Source organism: Caloenas nicobarica, chromosome 22 (assembly GCF_036013445.1).
Source record: "Caloenas nicobarica isolate bCalNic1 chromosome 22, bCalNic1.hap1, whole genome shotgun sequence".
In the NCBI taxonomy this organism is placed as follows: Eukaryota; Metazoa; Chordata; class Aves; order Columbiformes; family Columbidae; genus Caloenas; species Caloenas nicobarica.
Window position 1 is genome coordinate 5,118,672 of NC_088266.1, and position 21,709 is coordinate 5,140,380.

Sequence of the window (21,709 nt, forward strand, 5' to 3'; positions counted from 1 at the left end):
CCCGCCCGCCGCTCCCCCGGCACCGGCGGCCCCGGGGCTGCCCGAGCGGGGCCGGTGCCACGCGTGTCCCCCCCGCTCCCGCAGGACGGGCCCCCGCCCCCGGTAAGTGAGCGGCGGGGCGAGGCGAGATCCCCTTCCCGGCGACACGTGTGCGGCGGGATCTAACCGCGGGGGGAAGCGGCGAGCCGTACCGAGCCGTTCCGTGCCGCGGGCAGCTCCCGCACGGCTCCGCCGCGGGGTTATTCCGGGTGACGGAGGAAGCCGCAGCCGCCGGCACCGTCCCCATCCCGCCGCGACCCGAGGAGGAGCCGCGCACCTGCCCCCGCCCCGTGTCCGGGGCACGGCGGAGCCCCGCAGCATCCCCCGGGCATCCCGGGGGCCGGGCAGGGTCATCGCTGCACCGGGAGCCGTGAGTACCGCCGGGGCACGGCCCTCCCGCCGCCTCGCAGCGGCGGGGACACACCGGGGGAGCGCCCCGGGCCCGGCGGCGGGAGGAGGGCGAGCGGGGGGGGATGCCCCGGGGGACCGGCACCCGGAGCAGCGTCTCCATCACTCCCCGCCGCTGCCGGTGGCGTGTTCCCCCGCGAAGTTTGGCTGCCGGGGGACAAGGAGCTGGGCGGGAGGAACGACCGGGGCTGTTCCCGGCCGCTGCTCCGCATCCCGGCATCTCTCGGTGCGTTTCTGCGCTGAGCGCCGTCTCCTTCCCCGGCCGCTGCCAAGTCGTGGGGCGATCCCTTCGGTAAAGGAAAAAGCTGCAGCCTTGGAGCTTTGCGCGATGCTGAGGCCCAGGGCACAGCTGCAGAGAGGCTCTGACCGTTGGTTTTTTTGGCTCACCCTTGGTGGAAGCGCACGGGCTGTTTGGTACGGTTGGCAGCGGGGGGGCTGAAGGGCACGGGGAGAAACGTTGCCTTAGGTTTTCTGGTAACTTAGGGAGGAAAAGCAGCTTTTTTTTTTCCCATCCTCTGCAGTGACCGTTAGGGCAGAGAGCTCTCCTGGAGCGACAGCATCTCTGCTGGTGGAGCTGGTCCCGGGGAGCAGTAGGCCAGGGCTCAAAGGGATGGTGTCCCTGGGACCTCGGCTTCTCCACAGCAAGGAAGAAATGCAGTGGTGGGTGGTTGTCCTTGCGCTCTGTGCATCAGAGCACGACCACCAAATGACCAGGCTTTTGTGCCAAGCTAAAAAAGTGCTTTTCTTGTGGCCTTGCTTTTACGGAGTCTCTTTGTAAAGGAAGCCTGCTCTGCTTTGACTTCAATGGCTGCTCTCTTGGGCTGCTCTCCGTTGCTGGAGACCATAAGGAAGAGGTTAATTCTGGGGTGATTCAGCAATGTGTGGATATTTCGGGTGCTTTTGATCCTGACAGTTTCCAGGTGCGCCAGGCTGATGCAGGTGACATTGTCCCTTGGACAGGGCACAGCTGAAATGAACCGCAGAGAGCTACTGATCTTCTTCCATATGGACAACCCAAAGGCATGAGCTGCGTTTAAGGATGGGAGAAGGGATGGGGCCTCCACAACAAATCTGGGATGTCTGTGTGCTGATATTTTGCACCCAAGAAGTGCGGGTTTGTTACAAGTTCACTGTTAGGTGGCTCGCTAACACTTGAATGTGCAATAGCTTTTTGGTTGCGATCACTACAGCCAAGCAATCATCTTTGTGGAATCTCTCCCCTCTGCACCCCAAGTTTCTCTCCTGAGCTATGAGCATCTGCTGGAAATACTTTATTCAGCATGGCAGTGAGTAAGACTCTGAAGGATCTTGAGTGTAAAGATCTGAGTTTCCTCGCTGAGAACTGACTGATTTGTGAATCCCAGCAAGTAGCATCTAACTCAGAGCAGACCAGGAGCTGGCAGGTGTCATAGTCACCTGCTCTCTTGGCTTGTCTAGGATCCAAATGGAGTTGCTCCTTAGCATCTTGGATTGCTAGGATTGTCCCTTGTGCCTGCTGTCAGCTGAGGTCAGCTTGGTGAGGGTGGCAATGGGACCTCTTTTCTCTGCCACCCTGTCTGGTGGCCCTTGCTCCCGTCAGTTCTGGTCTTGCTTTGCTGCATTCCAGGCTCAGCAGCTCAAAAATCAAACAGCCATGCTGAAGTCTTGGTGATGGCTTTTGTATCTTCTCAGGTGCTGAAGCCTTCTCTCCAAACCTTTAGGCAAGCTGGACTTGGTACCAAGAGGAGCTTCACCCCTTCTGCCTGGTCTGCTAGAACTGGCTGCAAACCACACTGCCTCCTCTAAAGGATGTGACTGCTTGGCACAGGAATTTGAACTCCTCCAGCTGAAATTCCCAGGGTCTGGGACCCGCTGGCCTTGGCAGACCTCAGTATAGCAGAAAACTCAAGGCCATTATGTCACATGCTCCTCATAGCTCAGTTTTCACTCCTGTGGCCTGTGCTGCTGCCTGCAAGAAGACGTGGGGGAATTCTCTTAATTGTTTTCTGGCTTGAAAGCAGGCACAGTGTGAAGAGCTGAGCTCGTTCGGAGGAGGAAACGCAGATCTGCTTACGCGGTCCCGTACGTCTCCGTGGCCAACCCACAGGATGACTGAGGCTGTAGGAAGCTTTGTAAGCTGTCCATAAAGCTGGTGTGGGCCAGGCAGCCTGCAAAAGGGATGAGACCAGAGTGCAGCTGGTGACCTCCTCTAGTGACCTCCTGGTTCGGAGCGTCACCCGTGAGCCGTGCCTCACAGCGCGTCGCCAGCAGCATTGTCCCCTGGCTTATCCGCCTGTAGAACATCTGCTTGTCCCTTCGCAGCCAGCAGAACCCGAGTGCTTTTCCCTTCTCTCCTAGTCTCCTGCTGGAGCCGCGTCATGGAGTCAACTTCTCCTCTAGGAGCCAAGCGGTAGCTCATCCTGGGTCTGAGCAGCTTCATCTCTCTCGTCTGACGTCAGAGCATTGCTGGGCAGGAACGACCCGCGCTGGTCTGGCGCGCTGCCACCTGCTCGAGACACCATCACCTTGCACAGCGGACAGGTAAAGGGCATAACATGCCTTTTTGAATAGCTGCCGGCCAAAGATGTTGCAGGCAGGGAGCTCCTGGGCAAGTCCGGGAGCCAGGAATATTGAGATCCTCTGATATGGGCTGCCTGCAATGACCCGAGCACTCTCATCTTGTCTGTTTATCTGTCTGAAAAATGAGTTGGGGACAGAGATGTCTGTCACGGAGGAGGCTAGAGGGAGATGAGAAACACCACAGGGATGGATGGTGCAGCTGAAGTTGTTAACTATCACTCTGCTGCCTGGAGAGGAGACTTAAGTGATGCCTTTTTGTAGAGGTTTGGCGCTGCTTGTGCCATTAAATAGCACTGGATGCGACAGTGGCTCCTCTCCTGTGTCTACTGGGGGACACTGGGAAGGGGGAATTAGGACATGACCCACATTTCCAGTCCTCGGCAGAGGCAAAGGGCTCCTTTCGCTTGGATTTTGGTGTGCTTTGTGCTGGCCTGTAGGAACCGCTGTCTAATCCCAGTGCAGCTGGAGACCTGCACATCTTGCTGAGCATCTCAAGGCATTAATTAGTTGCTATGTCTTGTTTCTCCCTAACCCGGGAATTCCACAGCCTCAAACCTATTCGAGTCCTGATGCTGACAACTGAGTGCATAAAGTGACCCATATGTTAGCACAGATGCTTCTAAATCCCTCAGCCGTGGAGTCTTGCTTGGTGCTGCTGTGAGCCCCTGTGCACAAAATACTGAACACAAAAGCTGAATTTGAAGCTGTCTGCAGGAAGGGATGCTGCCTGTGCAAGGTGTGCATGAGAGAGGGAGAAGATTGCGTCCCAGATGGGCACCAAGCAGGCTGGATACCCTTTGTCCATTTCAGGTGAGGGAATATCCCGGTGCAGTCACTGATGCTCTGCCTTGCGCTCCCTCCTCTCTCAGCTAAAGCACTTCTAAGTGTGAGCTGGGGGTGACTGAGAGCAACTTTGAGCTGAGTTTCCAAACAAGACTCCCCAGGAGTAACAAGGAGGGAGGCTTTAATTGGAAAAGACCTCCAGCCTTCTGTGTGCACCAGAGCCGATTGATTACAACCCACTGAGCCGCTGAAAGGCACTGACTGGGTCAATGTGCTGAACGCCCTTCTTGCCTGGAGCCAGCGCTGTCTCTGTGCTGTAGAGCTGGCAACTGTGTGCAGTTTTCCCCCGTCCTCCCCACCCCCTTGCCGAGGCTCCACATCCTCTCTGGCAGCTTGTCACTTCTCTGCAGATGTCTAGACAGGAGGATTCAGTGCGTGTCAGTTATGCCTAATTCATTTAAAAAAAAAAAAAAAAAAAAAGCCAAACCCTACGGAGAGCTGGGGATTCTCAGTCCTGCAGACTCAGCGCTGTCTGCGCTGCCTTGAGGCGGGCTCAGAGCAGATTAATTCCGCCGATCGGCAGGAGCAGCGCACGCCTGGCCCTCCCATCCATCGCAGGGGGCTTGGGGAATAGAAGACAGACGCGGGGTCAGGGCAGCGCTGGCAGCAGGAGCAGAAGAGGGAGAAGAGGAGGTGGAGAGAAGCATTTGTGGATGAGCTGCGTGCTCCTGACCTCTCCTTGCAGCTCACCCGCTATGTGTTCTTGGCGCGCTCGTGTTCGCCGTGCCCATCGGGAGCTGGCAGAGGGGCGCGAGGTGTCCGAGTCCTCAATCCAGCTGTCTGAACCTGCCAGCTCCCGAATTCTGCTGTCACTCCTGCCGCCTCTGACGGCAGAGCTGGTGCCGGGAATGACAGCTCCCCTGCCACGCTAAGTCACATTTCCATCAGTATTTGCAGTCCTGGCCCCTGGAGAGGTGCAGCTGTAAATCAGCTGTCGCAGTGGCGGTGGCTGGACCTGCAGTTCACCTGCTGGTCCTGAACCATTAGGTCTCTCTGCTTCCTCGCAACCGCTGGCTTTTCTAGGCTGAATATACAATTCACCTGTTATTAAAAAGACTGAATGTGAGCTGCTGCACGCTGTCAGTGTCTGCTTGAATTCCGTGGGTGCAGGTAAAATGTCACAGGGGCTGAGAAGGGACCGAACCCCAAAGTGTTATGTTGAGGGGTAGAGAGTTTTCTGTCTGTATCAGTGACACTAATGGGACAGGACCTGCTGGGGACAATTGCCTACATTTAGTGCCGCCTTTGCATCTGATTTCTAACCCTCTTCAATTGTGTTTTTTGTTGGGAAGGGAGCAGGGAAGGCAAAAATGCAATATATTTTGTAATGGGCAGTGCCAGGCCCTCTGAAAGAAGCAAGAATTTGGGATATCCAAGTTTGAGGTGTAAGGGTATGTCGTGTATATCTGCTATAGCTTGTGAAAATAGCCCCGGTGTCTTAGACATGCCTACTGCAAGAGGATTATTGGTGCAAAAATACTGCTGGTAGGTTAAAGCTTCTCTTCAGCTGCAAGGTTCCGTGCCACGGGCAGGGTTCAACAAAAGGCATAGCTCTGCCAAATTAACGAGGTCTGCACAAAGCCATAAGGAAGGTGAAAATTTGCAGTCCAGCAGCATCCTCAGCTGCATCCCTGGCTGCTGGTACAAGCTGTATCGGTGCTCTTACTTTACAACAGCACAACAGCAGCTATTGTTGCTGCCGGCTCAGCTGTTTGTGTCCCTTGTTGAAGGGAAGGAAGAGAACACAGGAGCACATCTTCCTCCCAGCGCTGCTCCCAGGAGAAAAGAAGCTCCTTGTGCCTGTGTGCCCACACGCAGCTGGGCAGGGGTTTGCCTGAGCCGCCTCAGGCTGCCCCAGTCTCGTCCTACCCTGAGCTTTAATCTGTATTGTGCGTCTCAGTTCTTTGGGGGAATGCTAAACTGCAGGGGGCTGTTTACTGGCAAATGGCCCATGACTCCTCTCAGAGGGATTAAAAAATAAGAATTTTGATTTCTGGTGTAGGGGAGATGGAGATGTACTGGGAAGCAGTGATTCCTGCCTGTGACTCTGCTCCCAAGCTCCTTGTTTCGCAGGCGTCCATGCTGTTGCTGTGCCCAAGAATGAGTTTTTCTGTGCTGTTCTGCTTTGGCTTTGCTGCTCAGAATGGAGATCTGGAGGCACTGGGCACAAGGGAATAGAGCTGCCAGCAGCCCCTTCCTGCCTGGGGACAGAGCCAGGGCAGGCAAAGAAAAAAGACTTTGTGCCTGGGAGATGGACCCTCAACACCGAGGAATGGGGGAAATCGCTCCCTGAAAGGGAATCTGGGTACACGGTGCCACCTCATTGACCGAGCTGTGCTGTCTCCTGCTCTGTTAGTTCTGTGAGTGCCAGCAAAATGTCTTATCCTGAAGGTCTAATGGCAGCACTCGTGTGGGAGATGCAGTGCTGCACACAGAACAGGGCTTTGTAGCTGATTTACCGGAAAAGGGAGACTGGGATGTTAACGCAGGGATGGGGCACGCGTGGAAATTTAAGCACCATTGTACGTCAGGCCATAGGGCATGTCATGCCTTAGAGTAGGGGATGTCACCTTGTCCACAGCAAAGGCTCGTCCCTAACATCTGGCCAGCTGTACAGGATGTGTCTTTACGGTCTGCTCACGAGCCCGGCAGACACAAAATCTCTCTCCAGGCTGTCAACAAAACGCCATTCTCCAGGGCCTTCCTGGGGAAAGGGCAGGCTCTGAACTTTTCCCCGGAGGATGCTCTGTTCCCCGTTTATTGCTCAGCACGCTTCTTTTCACTCTCGGCAAAATATGGGGTTTTTGTGTGACGAGAACAGACCTCCCTTTGGGCAGGGATCATTTGCATTAATTAACCGAACTGTTATGCATGACCATGCTCTGTCGCATAGGAGCCAAACAAACGCCTTCTTTTTTTTGTCATAACCCAAGAGTTATTACAAGTCAGCCACCGCATCCATTATAGCTGATGCGGAACACGTGCATTCGTGCTGCTGCGTGCTCCACAAAAGTGCGCTTGTGTTTGCTTCCCCCCGCCGGAGCTCTGGACACTGCTTTACTGTTTCGTGTGGTCCAGGCGCTGTTTCCCATTAATTATATTTTAGCAGTGCTCATAGACCTTCATTTCCTGGGCATGAAGTTTTACAAGGAAATAAGGAACGTTTACTGCTGCTGGTGAGGCTGAGAGTTCGGGCACAGGGAGCAGCACAAGCAGCAGTGGGGTGTCCTTTTGTTTTTCCCCACTGATTATATTCTGACACATTAAAGCAAAAGAGCTCTGATGGGAACAAGTCATTGCAGAGCAGAGGGGACAGTGGGAAGTGACACCGAGGGGGCTGTCCCCACTGCGAGCCTCAGGCCAGACCCCTGCCAGCCCTCCCTGTGCCCCAGGATGGTGACATTTTCCCAAGCTGCCCTTCAGGGGAGGGATTGATGAGGTTGTAGTGAAAAACCATCCTCAGAGTTGGTTCAGGTGCCTGTAGCTGTGGATCAGGTCAGCTGGGGACTGTCCCCCGGCGCAGGGATGCTCTTGGGAGCAGCACGGTGGCTGGGATGGCATCTCCCTCTGGTCCTGGTCCCTGCTGGGTCACGTCAGAGACAGAGTGACACAGCGGTGGTGTGACTTGGGGTGACACCGCGGTGTGTCAGTCGAGCTCTTCAGAGCTCTGCGAGGTGACAGCAGGGGGTGTGGGTGGAGGAGGGAGTGAGCAACGGCTGGTCTCTGCCACTTGGCCATGGGGATCGTCGCAAGGAAAGATAATGTCACCCTCGTCACTCTCTGCATTTGTACTTGCCCAGAGTTGTGCAATGACTCAGTGGCAGGGCTGGGAAGAGAGCCCAGCGCTTCCAACCGGCTTTGGAAATGCGTTTGGTTGCTGCGATGCCAATGCGTCGGCTACGGCAACCTTCAGGCATAGAATCATAGAATCACAGAATAGTTTGGGTTGGAACCTTCCCAGCTCCCCCAGTGCCCCCCCTGCCATGAGCAGGGACATCTGCACCAGCTCAGGTTGCTCAGAGCCCCGTCCAGCCTGGCCGGGGATGTCTCCAGGGATGGTTCAGCCACCACCTCTCTGTGCGGTCAATTAGAGCTGGGGCATGACTTAAATACTGATGGGGAGAAGTGTGCTCAGCAGTGTATTAACAAGATAAACCAGCTCAAGCAGATTAGGAGAGCCCTCGGGTTTGCAGCTAGGGAGGGGAATAAAGGTGAGAAAGCACCGTCCGCTTTCTGCCACTAAACTAAGTCCAGAAAAGGAGCTTGTGAGCCCAGGTAGAGATGCAAATAATCATAAATTGCCTTCGCGTGGGCATCTCTTATCCAGCAGCATGTGAATTAACACACCGAGGTGTCCTAGGGATGTTGCAGCTTTCTGAAGAGCTCAGCTGAGGGCTGTGGGAGGAGAAGGCCAGTTAATTCATGGGCGCTTCTTCCCCGTCAAGGGCACAACAGCATCCTGCTCTCCTTGCTGGAAAGCATCAACAGGCATTGTCTTTGTTGTGTGCCCGTGAGTCTTCCCCGCCGACAGCGAGATGAGGAATCTCATCTCACGCGGGATGCTGTAGATAGAAGAGGGCATTGCAGGCTTCTCTCCTGCTCGGGAAGGATGTTTATTCATCTTTTCTTTTCCTCCCCCAGACTCTAGTATGTGATACGATTGCTATTTAAAAGCAGATAGATGGCTGCATTTGTGGCTGAGCAGGCACAGCGTGGTGGGTTTCTATTTTTGGGCTCAGCGACGTGGAGGTGCCGCGAGGAGCACGGGGGCCGAGGGGATTCTCGCCGCAGGGATGCGGGGGCAGGCGCACGAGTGCAGCACTCAGGCTTTTATTTTTTTTTTTGTCACTCCAAGCTGCCTTTTTCTCCAGCTCCCTCCCCCTTCTTCCTCCTGCTGCTCAGTCATTCTCTCTTCACTCCCCCACCTTTTCGGGTGCTGCTGGCAGGGATTCAGTCTAACGCCTTTGGAAACACCGTGAGCAGCTTAGGTGCAGACAGCATGGAGAGAGAAAACATCTTGGCACAAATTAACCCCTTAGTTAGGCAATTTTTGTTTTCTGAGAGCCAATCAGGTTTATGTACCAGGTTGTGTGGAATGGCTGTCCTGCTCCATGCTCGGTGGCATGAACGGGAACATGCAGTTCTGCACCGGGTGCCAGCATCTCTGTTCTTTGCTGTCTGTCCCTCCTGTCAGCCTGCTCAAACCAAAACTCCCTGAAATATATAAATGACGGGAAGCATCCATTCCCAGGTCTGCAGGATTCTGACACGGGATTCCCTGGTTATTTTTTGTTTAGGCTTACCGCGGTTGTCATGTTCGCTGTCTCTAGTGGTCTGTTTAAGCTGCGTTTGATCAATGCAGGATGTGCATGCCCTGGTGAGACTTCTCAGATCAACGATTCTGCTGATATCGCATGGAAATGCACCTTGTTAGGTGGATTTGGAGGTGGTGCAACTTCAAGGAAAACCAGTGTGAGCGCATATGTTGTAGAGCAGTGCCCTTCTGAAGGCAGGTGAGGGGGATATCGATCCAGAGGTGAACACAGCTGGGAGGCAGCGAGTGTCACAGAAGAGTCTCAGCATCGCTTTGCATTTCTTGTGTTCTTCCAGGGACTGTCTCCTCCCCGTCGCTGGTTCATGAGCAGGATGATGCTTATGGTTAGACAGGAGCTGTTCTTGCGCAGGGTCTTTGAGCAGTGGCGGGCACGCTGGGGGCGATGGGGATTGTCTGGGGCTAGAGCTATTCCTGCCTGGCTAATGCTTTGTTTTCCCCCCACGTCAGTGCCGCTGAGAAGGGACAACCCACCATCCACCACCCGCAGCCATGGAAGGGGGTGTGCAGCTCCTCAACCGCGACGGCCACAGCATCTCCCACAACTCCAAGCGCCACTACCACGACGCCTTCGTCTGCATGAACCGCATGCGGCAGCGGGGGCTGCTCTGCGACATCGTGCTCCACGTGGGCACCAAGGAGATCAAGGCCCACAAGGTGGTGCTGGCCTCGTGCAGCCCCTACTTCCACGCCATGTTCACAAGCAAGTAGCGTCCACTCTTCCCCACGACGAGGGTCTCCCTGCTCTTCAAACCCTCTCCTCCCTGCAAATCCCTTCCCTTTCTGTCCCACTCCCTGTTTACACTGCCCTGCCCGATGGAAATATGATGCCTGGATGACATCTCTGTGAGCAAGTGCAGTGATGTTCCTCATTTGTCCCCTTTCCATGAAGCCCTGTTCCCATAAACCCCTGCACAAACATCTTGGTGCCCGTTCTGCAAACACGGACCCCATTCCCTTGAGCATCCTACTGCTTCTCCTTGCTAAGAGGTGGCCAAGAGACCTTTCTGGGCCGTGGAGGTGGATGATAGCTTGTTCCATGCATGGTCAAGTCCTCCTGAGGGGAAACAGCCCTGCTGTGGGACTTTGTTCATGTCTGGTGTCTGTGTTGCCCCAGATGAGATGAGTGAGAGCCGCCAGACGCACGTGACGCTGCACGACATTGACCCCCAGGCCCTGGAGCAGCTGGTGCAATACGCGTACACGGCGGAGATCGTGGTGGGCGAGGGGAACGTGCAGGTAGGAGCTTCCCCACAAAATCCCTCTTCTCCACAAAACCATTCTGTACCAGACTTAGCTCCTGGGGGCTCTTCTCTCCCACTGCTCAGCACTTTCAGCTGTTGTTCTGCGATGGCACCTGCATCCAGCAGTGCTCAGGGAGCTCATCTGCTCCCCTGTGCCTGGAGATGTGGCTCCTGCGGCTGCCGTGGTGGGAATGGCTCCTCAAAGCACTATGGTCAGGTCTAGTCCTGAGCATCTGCCACTCTCCTGCTGTTTTCTGGCCCTGTGGGGAATTACAGGTGTCCCTCTCTGCTCTTCTTTAGCTTAATCCTGTTGGGAATAAAGAATGCTTTGTCCTCTATGTGCTTGTGTGCCTGGAGGTGCTCTGTGAGCCTGTTCTGTGGTTGACTCGCAGTGAGACAAGGGTGAAAACGGTTTCCTTGCCCTGGAAACTCTCTTTTCCCACCCCCCCATTCTTTTCCACTGCCAGACACTCCTCCCTGCTGCCAGCCTGCTTCAGCTCAATGGTGTGCGGGACGCTTGCTGCAAGTTCCTGCTCAGCCAGCTGGACCCGTCCAACTGCCTGGGGATCCGGGGTTTTGCTGACACGCACTCCTGCAGCGACCTCCTCAAGTCTGCGCACAAGTATGTCCTCCAACACTTCGTGGAGGTGTCCAAGACAGAGGAGTTCATGTTGCTGCCTCTGAAACAGGTGAGGTCCTGATGGGAGCTTGAAGGTATGGAGGTGGCAAGGCTTGTGCTCTGTCCTGGAAGGCACAATGTGCGTGTAAAGAGCCCAAGGAACCTGCAGTGAGGGGGTTTGGCAGGGGAACGTACCCAGATTCTGTGCTTTGGTCCTCTCTGTTTGTTGGAAAGACGATACATGGGAAGAGTGCTGTCCGAGAGCGAGCTTACTCCGACGTGCAACAGGGACGGGAGGGTAGCACGGAGGATAATTGCTCTGGCTGGTGCTCGCCATGTGAGCTCTGAGCACACTGCCCTCTCTCTGGGAGCACAGGCCACGGAGTCAGCCCTGGCTGCCCTGGTTACGGAGCTGTGATGTTTGATTCAGAGCTCAGCTGATGTTTCCTGCTGCTCTTCGTGTGACGCCAGCACGGCCCCTGGCTCATCGCTGCCTGGCTGATGCTGTGTCCCTGTCCTTGCTCTGCATCACCCGGCCCTGCGCAGTCCCTCACCAGGGTACAGACACCTCCCTTTGTCCCTTCCCAAGGCACTGGTGTGGCAGCAAGAGAAGGGAACGTATCTTCTCTTGCTCCAGCTCCGTTGTCCTTGGCAGGTGAAGCGAGTGTGCCGGGAGCAGCCAGGGCACCTGGTTCTATCCCATGAAATATGGAAGGGAAAAAAAACAGAGTTGTCTGCCTGCTCTCACTGATGTTGATTGGAAATGTCAGACGTGGCAATAGCTTCAGACACAGAAGCGGGGGAACGAGCCAAGGCAGATGATAGAGGGCAGAGCTGTCTCCACACCAATGCTGCAGGGAGAGGGGAGGCACAGCTGCACCTGCCTGGTTTGGGGCACCCGGTTGCTCTTTGGCTCCTTTTGCATCCAGTGAGAGGGAGTAGCCGTGCACCCGTCAGCCGCCAGCATCTCCAGGAGGCAGTGGCTTTACCTCTGGCAGTGCTGTTCTGGGCGTGGGAATGTGTCCTTTCCTCCCAAACCACACCAGCCAACACTTCTTGCCCTTTCCACCCCTCTCCGCAGGTGCTGGACCTCATTTCTAGTGACAGCCTCAACGTGCCGTCAGAGGAGGAGGTGTACCGGGCTGTGCTCAGCTGGGTCAAGCATGACGTGGACAGCAGAAGACAGCATGTCCCCAGGGTGAGTCTGCTGGGGAAGGCGACCTGGTTCTGCCCACCAGCTCCAGTGCCTGTCCTGGGTGGATGCACAGCTGAAGGAAGCTGCAGAGGGCAGGGACAGCAGGTCCCTGTCACACCACTGCTGGTCCAGGCATAAATGAGGGTGTTGCTGAGAGTTCAGGCTCCCAGAGTGAAGTCCAAACTATTAACAAATGTGAGAGGATGCCCTGTCTGACCCCTGGCAGCTTGGGCACGCTGAGCTCCAGGGGGATGTGGGTCAGCCCTGCCATCCCAAGCTTTCATGTGCATCCTCAAAGAAAAAGATCTTTGGGGAGACCTTATTGCTGCCTTTCTCTACTTAAAAGAGGCCGATAAGAAAAATGGGGACAGACTTTTTAGAAAGGCCTGTTGCGATAGGACAAGGGGTGATGGTTTTAAACTAAAGGAGGGGAGATTCAGGCTGGACACGAGGAAAAAAATTTTGCCACTGAGGGTGGTGAGAGCCTGGCCCAGGTTGGCCAGAGAGGTGGTGGCTGAACCATCCCTGGAGACATCCCAGGCCAGGCTGGACGGGGCTCTGAGCAACCGGAGCTGGTGCAGATGTCCCTGCTCATGGCAGGGGGGGCACTGGGGGAGCTGGGGAGGTCCCTTCAACCCAAACTGTTCTGATTCTACTGGCTGAGGGCAGGGTGAGGGTCTGGGGTGGCTGTGGGACGTGTCACGACCGTGCTGAGGGCTCCTGACTCTGCAGAGACACTTAGGCTGACCTGCTGTGTGTGGTTTTGTGCTCTTTGTCACCGGCTGCCTGTCCTGCCAAGCAGCAGGGTGACATCTCCAAGGTGGAGTCAGCCTTGCCGGGTCCCAGGGGTGTGTAGGGCACATGTTGGGGCGCAGCACTGGGACAAACCCTTCCCACCTTGCCAATGGAGTGCAATTCCTCCCCCCTCAGCTCATGAAGTGCGTGCGGCTGCCCCTGCTGAGCCGGGACTTCCTCATGAGCAACGTGGACACGGAGCTGCTGGTGCGGCATCACTCGGAGTGCAAGGACCTGCTGATCGAAGCCCTCAAGTACCACCTCATGCCGGAGCAGAGGGGCGTCCTGAGCAACAGCCGGACGAGGCCGCGGCGCTGCGAGGGGGCCAGCACCGTGCTCTTCGCTGTGGGTAAGGCTGTGCTGCACGCTCACGTTTTATACACGCAAACCCCTTCCCAGAGCCTTGGACTGTTATTTAGAATCACGGAGTCATTTTGGTTGGAAGAGACCCTCAAGATCATCGAGTCCAACCATTAACCCACCCCTAGCATTAACCCATGTCCCCAGGAACCTCATCTCCGTCTGTCCAGCCCCTCCAGGGATGGCGACTCCACCACTGCCCTGGGCAGCCTGTTCCAATGCCCCACAGCCCTTTCCAGGGAGAAATTTTCCCTAATATCCAATCTAAATCTCTCTGGCACAACTTGGGGCTGTTTCCTCTCGTATCTCTTGTCACTTGCGAGAAGAGACCACCAATTCGCTCTGTTCGCCGTCCGCTGCGCAGGTGGGGGGAGCCTGTTCGCCATCCACGGGGACTGTGAAGCCTACGACACGCGGACGGATCGGTGGCACATGGTGGCCTCCATGTCGACCCGCCGGGCCAGAGTGGGCGTCGCTGCCATCGGGAACAAGCTGTACGCCGTGGGCGGGTGAGGAGGGCACGGAGCCGGGCGCAGGGACTGGGCAGGGATGCCTGCAGCGGGGAGAGCGGCACGGAGCTGCTCGGGGAGCAGAGGTGCCCAGCAGAGCCTCCCGCGGCAGCCTCCAGAGGAAGCAGTGCGCTATCTCTGGGTTACTAGCTGCAGGAGTCCAATGAAAACTACTTCCCTGTGGCTCCGAGCAGTGAATTTGCTAGTTCTCTGTTTGCTAGTGGCTACATCCTGGGCTTGCGCTGTTTCCCCCCATTTTCCTTAGCCCTGTGCTGCACTAAGAGCCTGTTGTGTCCCCATCCCTCTGCCCTGGTGTGGGGGTCCCTCTGAGACCTCCTTTCCTTGCAGACCCCCCAGAACAACTCAGCTACAGGCTCTGTACTTTCAGCAGGTGCTTTGGTGCCCTTTGCCTTAAGGAAGCTGGGCAGGGGGAGAGGGGACAGGTGGTGACAGAGACCCAAGGCTCTTGGTGGCTCCAGAGCCGTAGGACCAGCCCACAGCCTCCCCTGCAATCCAGGCTTCCCAGCTCTCACATGTCCTCCCTTTGCCTCCCTGCAGCTACGACGGGACCTCTGATTTGGCCACAGTGGAGTCCTACGATCCCGTCACCAATTCCTGGCAACCGGAGGTGTCCATGGGCACCAGGAGGAGCTGCCTGGGTGTAGCAGCGCTTCACGGGCTTCTTTATGCTGCTGGGGGGTACGATGGGGCCTCATGCCTGAACAGGTAGGGGATTGCCTGGCTACAGGCTCCTCCACTGCTCTTGCATGCACTGTCCTCGGCGCGGGGTGACTGGGGAGCCCCAAGGCCTGCTCCTGGCAGATGGACTGCCCACAGAGTAGAAGTCTTACAATCCAGCTCCATTTTCTAGTGTCTTTGGCCTGGGCAAAATTTCTTCAGGGGGAAAAAAACCATTTTGTAGCCCTCTGCCACGAGAGAACACAGCCTTTGGCAGTTCTTCCCTCCGTTTTCCCTGTCTATTCCCAAGCTTCCTCGGGAGCTGCCCCTGAGGGCCTGTGTCAAAGAGCTTTGAGCTGGGCTCTGCCAGCATCACACTTTCTGTTCCTGTGTCCCTGCCTGCTGCAGCGCAGAGCGGTACGACCCTCTGACGGGCACCTGGACATCCATCGCTGCCATGAGCACCAGGAGACGCTACGTCCGTGTGGCAACGCTAGGTGGGTGACGACGTGAGGACCCGACTGACTTCTCTGCAGATTCTTGCATCTCTGGTGGTTCCTTTCAATGTTCTTCTGTTCTAGTTCCTGCCCCTTCTTCCTAGATTCGCTAGCTGTGAGTCTGGGTAGCCCAGCCATTCCTCTGCCGTGTCCTGACATGCTCCCTGCCTCTACTTTCCTCCTCCACCTCCCTAGTAATCGGGTTTCGTCACAAAACTCTTGAGGGCACCCACAGCTTGGTCCTTTGTGCTTTGGAGCAAGAGGGCTGGCTGTGCATCATCACCTGGCCCCGGAAAGGAAGAGACAACCTTATTACTCCTTCATTATGAAAACAGGACAGTCCTTTCACTGATGATCCAAGCAGTCGTGCTCGGTCAAAACTGCCTCTACCAGGGGTGTCACAACATTAGGTGCGATGCTGTGCTGTCTCCTGACCCAACTGAAAGAGTTGTGTCCATAAGGAGGATGCAGTGGGAGAACATTGTGTAGTGCAGCTGTGGGGTTAACGCAAGTACCGTTCTTCATTCTGGTGGGTGCTGGACTTCCTTGGGGATGCCGAGGTTCCCCACCACCCCAGGAGCCACTGTGCTTTGTCCCTGTGGTGCCTCTCCCCGCCTTGTTCTCTGTTTTCAGCTCTCAGTGCTGACTCAGAGCTTCCCTCCGCTCCATCACCAGCTCAGACCCTCTCCCTGCCGCCGCCTTTATTGGCATTTCCCTGCGCCAGCCTCCGCCGCTAAAAATAACCCTTTGCTCTGGCGGCGAGCACTCGCGGCTCCTGTAATGAGGAGGTCAAGAAGCGGCAGGCGAGCGAGCTCTTTGGGAAGCTCGCAGCGTGGCAGAGAAATTGCCTGATGAATATTTCACGACACTGCGAGGGGAGGGAGCTGGGGGAGCCCTGCAGAGACGAGCTCGGCTGCCTGGGGAGCGGGAGGCACAGCTGGTACCGCTATGGGCAGCCTGAGCAAGGGCTGTGGGAGGCTGTGCTGGGACTGGAGCCGTGCTTTTTAGCTAATTCTTATGCATGTGTGACTGTCTTTGCAGAAGGCAACCTCTATGCCGTTGGGGGATACGACAGCTCATCCCACTTAGCCACAGTAGAAAAGTATGAACCCCAGGTAAATATAAAACGTACCTGATTAGCACTTTTCCTTGTCCCCTCCTGATGCATGTTAGCAAACCACTGCCGTAGCTTAAGACATGACCAGTCCCTAGCAAAGCATTGCAGCAGCAGTGGAGCAGAAGGTGTGAGATTTTTCAACTACCAGAACACTCTCTATCCCCATTGCCTGCTCACGTTCTCTAGGAAGAAAAGTTCTTGTTCGTGTCCTGAGCTGTTTCCAGCTGAGGTCCGGGATAAGTGTTAGGTGTGGGGTCTCACAGATCTGTTAGAGCAGGCTGGGTCACTGCAAAAAAGATCAAAGAGAAAGTCCTGGAGGTTTTTCATGAGCTGTAAAGCCACAGTCATGACTTGTACAGATTCGAAATAGATAACAGCTCAACCCCCCCGTGACTGGGCTGGGATTCAGCGGTGACATGACGGGTGGCCTGGCACAGGGATCTGTGTGCTCGGGCTCCTGGGATGGCAGGACTGCAGCTGTGCGTTCCCGAGCCAGTCGGCAGAGGTACCTCCTGGAGCCTGCAGCTCTTCCTCTGGGTGAGTTGAAGAGAAAGAACTTGCGTGCCCCCAAAAGTCTTTTCGGAGGAGAACCATTATGTCAGGAGCTGTGCGGTGAGAGCAGGACTAATGTCACAGGACAGGTATGTGGAAAATGCCTCGTACACATCTGGCTCACAAGCAAACGTTGCCTTTTCCCAGGTCAACACCTGGACGCCCATCGCCAACATGCTGAGCCGCCGGAGCAGCGCGGGGGTGGCCGTGCTGGAGGGGATGCTCTATGTGGCTGGTGGCAATGATGGGACCAGCTGCCTTAACTCGGTTGAGCGCTACAACCCCAAAACCAACACGTGGGAGAGCGTGGCACCCATGAACATCCGCAGGTAAGGAGTTCTGCCCCTGCGTGCACGCACGGGCAGCCCACGCTCCCAGCTGCACTGGGAGGGACTGGTGCCCGTGTGCCAGGAGGGCAGAGCAGGGACGTTCTGCAGAGGGATTTATTCTCAGCAGCCTGTGTGGCCATAAAGAACCAGCTGGTATAGCTGGCTGAGGCCACATAGGGGGTGTTGCTGGGCTATAGGAGGATTTAAGGCTTGGAATTACAAGGATTTTAGGCTCCTAGGGGGTGTTTTTTAGATGTGGCACTTCTCTGGCGGGAGGAGGGTATCAGAGTGAAGGGGACGACCTGAGGCTCCGTTCTGCACTCTGCCACTGCCTGTTTGAACCCTGGTAGTTCATTTTCCTGGGCACTTGTGCGGGTGGCAGAGCTCTGGCCAGTTCATCTGGGGTGCTGAGCTCCCCTGCGCCCCACATACACGCCGTGTTCGAGCCTCATACCGCAGTGCTCTCTGCCTGGTCGTTCCAGGAGCACCCACGACCTGGTGGCCATGGACGGGTGGCTGTACGCGGTGGGTGGCAACGACGGGAGCTCCAGCCTCAACTCCATCGAGAAGTACAACCCCCGTACCAACAAGTGGGTAGCAGCCTCCTGCATGTTCACGCGCCGGAGCAGCGTGGGGGTGGCCGTGCTGGAACTCCTCAATTTCCCACCACCCTCCTCGCCCACGCTGTCGGTCTCTTCGACGAGCCTTTGACAAAGGATCAGGACCTACCTTACCTCAAGGGGACAGGGGTGTCTGGTGGGGCTCTAGGCCAGCGTGGCCGGTCCCGCGGGGCAGCCGGTCGCTGTAGGAGGAGGATGAAGGTACCGGCTGCTGCCTCCAGCCCCAGCACTCCTGTGAACCCCCGGAGCCATCCCTGTTCTTGGTGCACACATGGGATCAGGCACGACTGCAGCAGCTCGAAATGTGCTTCCTGGGCGAGCACCCTCCTTCGAGAGGGCGAGGAGAGAGGGCGCTCCCTGCTCTGTTCAGACTCATCTCACCACTCACCCAAAGGGCGTATATTTTCTTTGGGGAGGGGAAAACTTGAAAACCATTGCTGCTTTTTTTGGATTCACGGGATCCAGCCGGTGCCACGCATTCGAGCACAGCCAGCCGTGCAGGCTCCCGGGAGCCCTGTGGGGTGGCAGAGGTGACAGCACTCCTCCCAAGGACACGGCCGAATGTGCCACCGCTCCTCTGAATGTCACTGTAGCCAAACTCTTTACCAAGCCTATTGTGCACTGTTAAAGACTCTGAGGCCACTGTATGGTTCTCAATGGTGTCTAATTGATGCCTTAAAATACACAAACAAAAGAAGCCCAGCTAAGGGACGGGGCCCCGGAGGAGGGGATGTTTGGAGACAGAACTGGATGCAGCATCCTGAACCCTCCAGCGTTTCCATGCTCAGCTGGTCCTGCGCGATCTCAGCCGCCCCTTCCTCTGGGGAGTCCCCAGCCAGGCAGATGGGTTGAGCGGCCGTGTTTGCGTCCCTGCCGTCGCTGTCCCAGGTGGAAGTGACTCTGCGGCTGCTCTGCACGTGGTCCTGGTTCACCCTTTGGCTGGGAACGCATCGCCCTGTTTGCTGTTCCTCTCTCTGCAAAGCAGATTCTGGGTTTATGGAAAGGTATCGGTTCTTAAAAAAGAACAGTCCAGCCTTCTAAATGAGGAGGATTGCCTGGCATTACTTTTTTTGGGTGTTATTTTTTTGCCTTTTTTAGTTTGAATGCTACTATTTTAATTTTTAATGAATTCATGCCCCTTTATTTTTTACACTACCCTGGTATTCCCTATCCCATCTGTTCCCTTAAAAGGCAGCAGAAGGGATGCAATTACGTTTCTCATTTGTTGATGAGATGATGACTGTGTCCTGGAAGATGTTCTCTATAGATGTGTGGGTGTGCGTGCATGTGTGAGATACCGTATGTGCGGTGCAAACAGCATGGAAGGGACCATTTGCAATTAGTGACTCCCTGGCAATTAAGCAACCGCTTTAATTAACTAAAAGTTGAATAAATTAGTACTGTAAGTCACAGGCCTATCTTAGACCCACCTGTGCCGTTGAACCTCTGGGTGGTGTTTTCAACGCATGTGCTGTAGGATGTGTGTATGAGCCTCGAACTGAGACATTTTATCAGGTGTTCTCCACATTACAGAGGAATGACTCAACCACTGGTACCTCAATAGTGTTCTAATGTAGCATTGGAAATATGGTCTGTTTTGAACTAATTCCTTTATCCTTTTCCTCCCGCTCCTTCTCATTGCTGATTTACAGAGTTTAGATGTTGTGATGGTTATTTGTTGGCCTCAGTTTTGAAGTGGCTGGAGATTTCTTCTTTTTTCTTTGGGGTGAGAGTTGAGACGAGACAGGGACTCCCCAACTTCAAACAATTTTCACAGCAATCTGATTTCTCCCGGACCCGTGCCTGCACGTTTTACAAGCCCACTCACAGTGCCTGACGTTGGACACCTGAAATTACCAGCAGCTTCTGAAAATCTGGGCTGCTTCTCCCCACCAGCCTCTTCCCCAAGGACAGTCTGGGCTTCTCAGGCTGAGGAGGCCCTTTTGGCTTTTAGAACAGACTCTAAATCTGCTTTTCATTCCCCTCTCTCTTGCCAAGCCCCTTGTCACAGGTGAGCATCTCTCCCATTCCTCTGGCTTGCAGAGGACCCTGCAAATGTCCAGGCTCCGCTTCTGCAGGTTGTCTCTTGGTCAACGTGGCAGTAGGGCTGCCCCAAGTAGGTCACACCAATCTGTTTTATTCAAAACACATTGGTGAAACCCGCTCCGTCGCATACCTGAGCAAGGTCTCAACCGTTTCCTTCCCATTCCTATAAACAACATCTGGATTTTAGTCTTCTGCTGGACTCATATTGACCAGCGCGTGCAAGGTAGCTCTGGCTCTAGGGTCCTGTTTGAAGGGGCAACGCAGAGCCAGAGCGGAACTGCTGAAGGGAGAAACGGGGCTGATTTCAAACCAGGATTGAGTTATAATACCAGTGGCTTGGCATCTGGTCCAGCTGTGGCTGCTGTAGTGTAACGGGGGAGGCCGCTGCCTTGCGGGGCCAGCAGGCAGGCAAAACCAGAGGGGAACGAGCAGTGGAGCAGAGAATTTTTGTGCCATATGCCCTTGGCCTTGGTTTGTAATCTTTAGCAATTTAACACTACAAACAGTGTGCGACGCTGTCCTGCCCCTTGGGGATCAGGGAGACGGGCAGAGTGATCCTGTCACCCACCAGCTGGGTACTGAGCAATATCACCACTGAGCCTGTTCCGTAGAAACCTGGGAGGAGGGAGCTTTGTGTCTCTGATGTACTAACTATGCAGGTGCTCGCTGCTTTCCTGTAAAGGAGAAAGAAGGAAGAAAAGGGCCAAATAGTTCCCCGGCAGCTTGCGGGGGTCTGGAGCACCACGACCCACACTGTGTGGACACGAGGTGTCAGCATCTGCCCCGGGACATCCCGGGGTGGAATCGCTTCTGGTGCTGCACATCCCTCGCTGAGCAGGAGGCTTCGGAGGGGATGTGCGTCTGTGTCTGTCTGTCTGTGCGTAGTACCCTGTCCGAGGGGAGGAGAACTGTCAACTCTGTGTGGCTTCTCTGCCAGTTTTAGTTAGTGGCGTCTCACCTTAAAATGTCACTCGTGTGATTTCCCACGTGAGCTTTTTCCCAGTGGAGGAGCATCCCCGAGCGGGTGGCTCCAGGCTGTGTGTGTTGATGTGTTTTCGCCCAGGGACCCCGGTGTCAGTCTGCAGTGAGACAGCAAAGCCAGGCTTGGCCTTACTGGTAGGCAGACCCGGTCTATTCCATGTCAAACCGTCGTCACTTTGATTTCTCTGTAAGTTATCTGACTTATTTATGTGGAACTCTGTTTCTCCGAATTTTTTGCACTACGTGGGACTGGGGAGGGGATACAAGCAATAGAAGCCAACGCGTACAATAAAGACGTTTTCTTGAATACTGGATCCTGCCTCTTGCATCCTTCCGTCTCACTTTCCCTGCTGCTCCCTGGATTGCCCTGTGCAGAGGAGGGGAAGGATTCCAGGGGGTGTGCGTGGCAGGTTGCTCTGCATCCATACCCGAGAAGCCACCGACCAGATCTCATCTGCCTGGGATGAGACCTGGGAAAAGCCCAGCCCAAGGCTTTAGAGGCAGACTGATTTACACCTTTCCCCGCTGTTAAATTCTAGTTTTGTCTCCCTAGGACTTCCCAGTCTGCAGTGGGAAAGAAAATCAGATGAGAAACACCCTCCAGCTGCGACGTGCGTCTTGCCTGCGGGCAGATGGAGCTGGTTGGCCCCATTCGGCAGCTCCACAGCAGATCAGATCTGCCTCCACTAGCTGCTGCCAGTCACCGCTGCCTGGCGGGGGAATACTAAGCCCATTTCACGGTGGTGGGGGTGCAAAGAGCAACGAGAAGCTGCACGGCAACAACCCCTGGGGCCTGCGAGGGAACGTTCCCACGCGTGCGTGTTGCAAACCCTGCGGTTCGGTGGCGATGCCGCACAGCCGACGTGCCAGACTTGGCTCTGTCCCCGCCGTGTCCTCCTTCTCGCTGCTCTCTGGGCTCTTGCTTCTGTTTCGGACTTCTCTAAATAACAACCGTGCTGTAAAAGTCTTTCTAAAGTCTGGAGCCG

The 21,709-nt window shown here is 55.5% G+C and overlaps 1 protein-coding gene across 3 annotated transcripts; it reads left to right on the forward strand.

The window, feature by feature from the left end:
- The first annotated feature begins 23 nt into the window (after positions 1-23).
- KLHL17 (kelch like family member 17) lies at positions 24-20,994 on the forward strand. Of its 3 annotated transcripts, none has more exons than XM_065649965.1 (13): positions 26-102; positions 2,785-2,967; positions 9,632-9,884; positions 10,299-10,420; positions 10,893-11,114; positions 12,126-12,242; positions 13,170-13,383; positions 13,759-13,903; positions 14,462-14,629; positions 14,990-15,078; positions 16,120-16,193; positions 16,895-17,076; positions 17,559-20,994. In XM_065649965.1, the coding sequence occupies exons 3-13, from the start codon at positions 9,674-9,676 to the stop codon at positions 17,785-17,787; spliced, it is 1,773 nt and encodes a 590-aa protein (XP_065506037.1). In that variant the 5' UTR covers positions 26-102; positions 2,785-2,967; positions 9,632-9,673; the 3' UTR covers positions 17,788-20,994. The 3 variants fall into 3 exon arrangements, with proteins under 3 accessions (XP_065506038.1, XP_065506037.1, XP_065506036.1); XM_065649964.1 differs by lacking the exon at positions 26-102 and adding an exon at positions 2,477-2,558; XM_065649966.1 differs by lacking the exon at positions 2,785-2,967 and having other exon boundaries at positions 24-102.
- Positions 20,995-21,709: the final 715 nt, after the last annotated feature.

What these genes read in the sequence shown, in the direction of transcription:
- KLHL17 (XM_065649966.1), top strand. Translation starts at nt 9,674, where the DNA reads ATGGAAGGGGGTGTGCAGCTCCTCAACCGCGACGGCCACAGCATCTCC. An exon ending in CTTCCACGCCATGTTCACAA is followed by an intron (nt 9,885 to 10,298) that starts GCAAGTAGCGTC and finishes GTGTTGCCCCAG; the next exon opens with ATGAGATGAGTGAGAGCCGC. An exon ending in TAGAAAAGTATGAACCCCAG is followed by an intron (nt 16,194 to 16,894) that starts GTAAATATAAAA and finishes GCCTTTTCCCAG; the next exon opens with GTCAACACCTGGACGCCCAT.